This window comes from Carcharhinus amblyrhynchos, chromosome 7 (assembly GCF_965287045.1).
Source record: "Carcharhinus amblyrhynchos chromosome 7, sCarAmb.v2.hapA, whole genome shotgun sequence".
Lineage (NCBI taxonomy): Eukaryota > Metazoa > Chordata > Chondrichthyes > Carcharhiniformes > Carcharhinidae > Carcharhinus > Carcharhinus amblyrhynchos.
This window is the reverse complement of record NC_137330.1, coordinates 7,025,620-7,030,145: the sequence shown is the minus strand read 5'-3', so window position 1 is coordinate 7,030,145 and position 4,526 is coordinate 7,025,620. Positions and strand designations below refer to the sequence as shown.

At 42.4% G+C, this 4,526-nt stretch overlaps 1 protein-coding gene across 1 annotated transcript in view; it reads right to left on the bottom strand.

The window, feature by feature from the left end:
• Positions 1-2,856: 2,856 nt before the first annotated feature.
• LOC145345345 (signal-induced proliferation-associated 1-like protein 2) overlaps positions 2,857-4,526 on the bottom strand; it is a 505,672-nt gene continuing 504,002 nt past the window's right edge. The window contains exon 22 of the mRNA XM_080193160.1: positions 2,857-3,885. Coding sequence (XP_080049286.1) covers positions 3,739-3,885 — 147 coding nt within the window. The 3' untranslated portion in view covers positions 2,857-3,738. The remainder of the gene's footprint in view (positions 3,886-4,526) is intronic.

The window sequence follows — 4,526 nt, the reverse complement described above, 5'->3', positions numbered from 1 at the left end:
GTCTACCGCTCCCTCAATGACCGTACTAGACATCAAGCTCCTCCTTCGTGAATACCGACGCAAAGTATTCATTCAGGATCTCCCCCATTCCGTCTGCCTCTAAGCACAATTCCCCACGTCTGTCCCTGAGAGGACTGATTTTACCCCTAGCCACCCTTTTGTTCTTAAGATAAGAATAAAACGCCTTTGGATTCTCCTTAACCTTACCTGCCAAAACCATCTCATGCCCCCTCTTTGCTCTCCTAACTCCCCGTTTGCGATCCCTCCTACTCTCTCTGTATTCCTCCAACGCTCTCTCTCTCTCTCCGTTCCCAGCTGCTTAGACCTGACATACGCCTCTCGTTTCTTCCTAACCAGGTCTTCTATATCTCTAGTAATCCACGGTTCCCTAATCCTACCTTTCCCCTAACCGGCATATGCCTTTCCTGCACCCTTTCCAGTTTTCCCTTGAAAGACTCCCACATGCCTAACGTGGTCTTGCCTTCCAACAGCCTATCCCAGTCTGTATCCCTAAGCTCCTGCCTAATCTGGCTGTATCTAGCCTTCCCCAATTTAGCACCCTCCCCCTTAGGACAGCTCTCGTCTTTTTCCATTTGTATCCTAAAGTAGACGGAGTTGTGGTTGCTATTAGCCACATGCTCGCCTACCGCAACCTCAACCAACTGACCTGGCTCATTTCCCAGAACTAAATCCAGTATCACCGCCCCCCCCCCCCCCCCCCCCCCGCCTCTCTAGTCGGGCTATCTACATACTGTTGCAAGGATCCTTCCAATACACATCTTACGAATTCCTCCCCATCAGACGCCCCAGCTCTAGGCACCTTCCAATCCACCCCAGGGAGATTAAAATCTCCCACTACATTCCTGTCCTTCCTACACTTATCCAAAATGTCCCTACATATACCCTCTTCCACTGCCCGCGGGCTATCGAGCAGCCTATAGTACACTCCTAGCATAGTAATGGCCCCCTTCCTATTCCTCAACTCCACCCACAGAGACTCAAGTTCCAACCCCTCCATGTTATCCACCCTCTGTACCGCTGTGATCTGCTCCCTAAGAGCACCACTCCCCCTCCTCTTTTCAACCCTCTCCTATCACGCCTAAAACACTTATACCCTGGAATATTTTGTTACTTCGTGAAACAAGGGGAGTGTATTGTACTCTATTCACTTTGCAAGATGGGAAAAGTATTTGATGAATACTTTGTTTCAGAAGGTTTATTATTCATACTCTAATGCAGGGACACTTTATGTTTGGCTTGCAAGTATGGCCATGAGCTTCTGATTGCTTGCCATTTTAATTCTGTTCTATTTCCATTATGACCTGTGTGTTCAGCCAGCTGCCTTTGTGACACTTGATGCAATGTCAAGGAACAGCATCTCACTTTTCACTTAAGCACGTTCAAATCTTGCATCCTCAATGAAAGAGTTAAAAATCACAAACTGCAAGCTGAACCTCAGTCATACAGGGAAAGCAATGTGCAAATGACAGGTTTTGATTAAAGTAAGCCCAGATAAAGCTGAAGGACTATCTAATCGAATGATATGCAACTGCAGTTCATGTCTGCCCATTACAATGAGGAACAATGGAAAGGGAGGTTGAGATACCATTGGTCAGAGCTCTAGCTATCATTTATTGATATAACATGTTTTAATTGGATATTATACCCTTATGTTTGCATGATGTAATCATAATTATGATTGAACAGAGATAAGTCCTATTCTGTTATTGGTATATGCTAATTACTTGTAATTGATGCTGAGTCTTTAATTGCCTACGTATTTCTGAATTTTTCACTCTGAATGCCCTGAATGGACATTGTGTCCAATGGTAGTTATAGTAAAGTTCATCTTGGAATCACACGGTTACTTTGGCTACTTGAGGGGAATGATAGTTTTAAAATACAATAAGAAAACCATCAGGACAGCCCTAAACACTCAAAATTGAATTCACTAATTCGAGATAATAACCACTGCTATTTTTTGCAGACAGCAGACTCTGATGATCTGCTGTTACCATTTACAGAAACTCTAGACCGATCTTCTGTTTCTTCTTTGCCATACTTTTTGTCTTGAACCATCATCCTTGGTCATTTAATCACTCCTTTTTCCATCCTATCGTAATGTGGAGATGCAGCATTGGACTGGGTTGAACACACTAAGACTCACAACATCAGTTTAAAATCCAACAGATTTATTTGGAATCTGCTCCTTCATCAGGTGAGTGATGAAGATTGCACGTGCAAAACACCCTCTAGCAATCAGCAGTTGGCTTCCTGGCTTGAATACACTCTGTCCACTCCCTCTATCAGCGAGAATCTCACTTTATTTTTTTCCCTTTGTGTCACGAGGTTTGATAATAGGTCTGAAACTCTCCCATTTTTGTGCTCATTAGACACTTAATGCTTTTGGTAATATCATGCCCAGGAGTTTACTCTGGCTGAAACCTTGCAGTTAGTGTATGCAATCATCACAGATGTGGCTAGAAGGCCCCTGTACTGCTTCCCTTTATGTTACTCACCATGATTAACAGTGGGGATTAAAATTGAATCCTTTAATGTTGTTCATGGTCTCAGTTTGTGCTATGGGAAAACAGCAAGTTTAGCTGGACGTATTGTCAACAGTATTCTTGAACCATCTGAGAGTAATTTGAAAGATGCCAGAAAAACAACAGCCAATTTATGTGGCTTGGAAAAAAAAGCTTTTTCTCACTAACTCATTTAATAGTAAGTGAATCTATTGATGAATTATTTCATATTAATAAAGTGATTATATAACCCAGGACCTTTTGGGTCATGACCTCTGACTGAAAATATAAATAGTGGAACAAAACATTGAGCAAATAACTTTATGTTCTACATTTATTAAAAAAGCAACTGTATGTCACATTTCAAATGAAGTAGTTTAAAAAGAACACATTTCTCAAAGCATACAAACCATGAAATGTTATATACTAGCAGCATCCAAATGTTAGATTTACTACAAACCATGACAGTCTTTGTACTGACAAACTACAGACAACACAATTTACAGCAAACTGTTTTTCATAGTGCAGATAAACAAATCTTAATAAATTTAACAATTTAAGGTTAAATAATTTTAAATAACTGTTAAATACAAGACACTTTTCATTTAGAACTTCTGTACAAAGATAAACAAATTTGGCATTGTACAAATGGCTTGCTGGCTCACTGTGCACGTACTATTGAGAAAGGTGCACCATTGATCCTATAGCCTTAAATGAACTATACAAAAATCAGTGAAATTGTCAATTAAGTAGTGAGCCATTCAAAAGGCAAGTGTAGCGTTAAACATCAGACACTGCTTGTTTCAGGCACCAATGTTTATTCCTGCAAATGAACATTCCCGTAAAGTAATTGTATCTAAACCTGCTCCATCATACTAGTGCTAAGTTTCAAATGAAGCCCTGCGAGTATTACTAAAGTCTTATTGCTATGACACTGCAACAATGAAAAGAAAGTAATTACAAAAAATAGAGCACCTTTTACATTGAAGTTACTGTCTCAGGATTCTATTTTACAATACAAGAGGCTGCAAGGCGAGTTCAGCCGCTGGGTTTAACTGTATTCTTGTCATTGGTGTATTCGAGTGAACAGAATCAGACACATAAATATAGCTACAACACCTATACCTATTTATGAACAGATTAGTATAACATTCTAGGAATTAATTTTTTTTTCAGCTAGTGCTTTTTAATCATGGTCCTCAGTGTCTGAATATCAGGATTTCTTGTCAATGGTGTTGAAAAACCATTCAGTAAATTTTCTTAACTGTGCCGCAGCAGTCTGGGATTCTTCTTGAAGCCGCAGGTTATCATGACGCAGGTGGTGAACCTCAGCCTGGAGCATTGCCTTGTCTTCCTTTTCCTACTCAGACAAGTATTACATGAAAAAAAACAAATTTGACTGTTAGCTTTGCTGTATCAAATGAGATTTTGCCATTTTGGTCTTACCCAATGTGATTTGGTAACATGGGCCAAGATATTTAGGATGGCAGACCTTAAGAGTCAGTGGAGAATGCACTGCTGCCAATAAAGGCTGCCCTGCAACTGTTTTATGCTCAAAGGAGTTGTTGTTGACTGGAGGAGGGACTTGTGCCCCTCAGTTGGGAAGAAGTCCTGTCTCACAGAGCTGCTAGCCAATCTGACTGGTTGGCAGCTCTTGAAGCCAGAAGCTATGGTGAATGGGACTGAGTACAAGCTGGGGACTGCTTGTCGTCCCTAGGGACAGGGAAGTGTGTGGGTCTCAAGGTTGTGTGTAATGTGAGGCATCTGAGGTGGCAATGAACAGAGTGCAGGTGGGGTTGTTGGTGGAGCAAGCATCTGCGTCTAGACCGGATGGGGGCATCTGGTTTTGATGGATATGCCTGAGGGGGCGGGGGGAGGGGAAGGAAGGAGGGGGAGGAGAGGAGGGGGAGGGGAGGGGGGAGGGGGAGGGGGGAAGGAAGGAGGGGGAGGAGGGGGAGGGGAGGGGGGAGGGGGAGGGGAGAGGGAAGGAAGGAGGGGGAG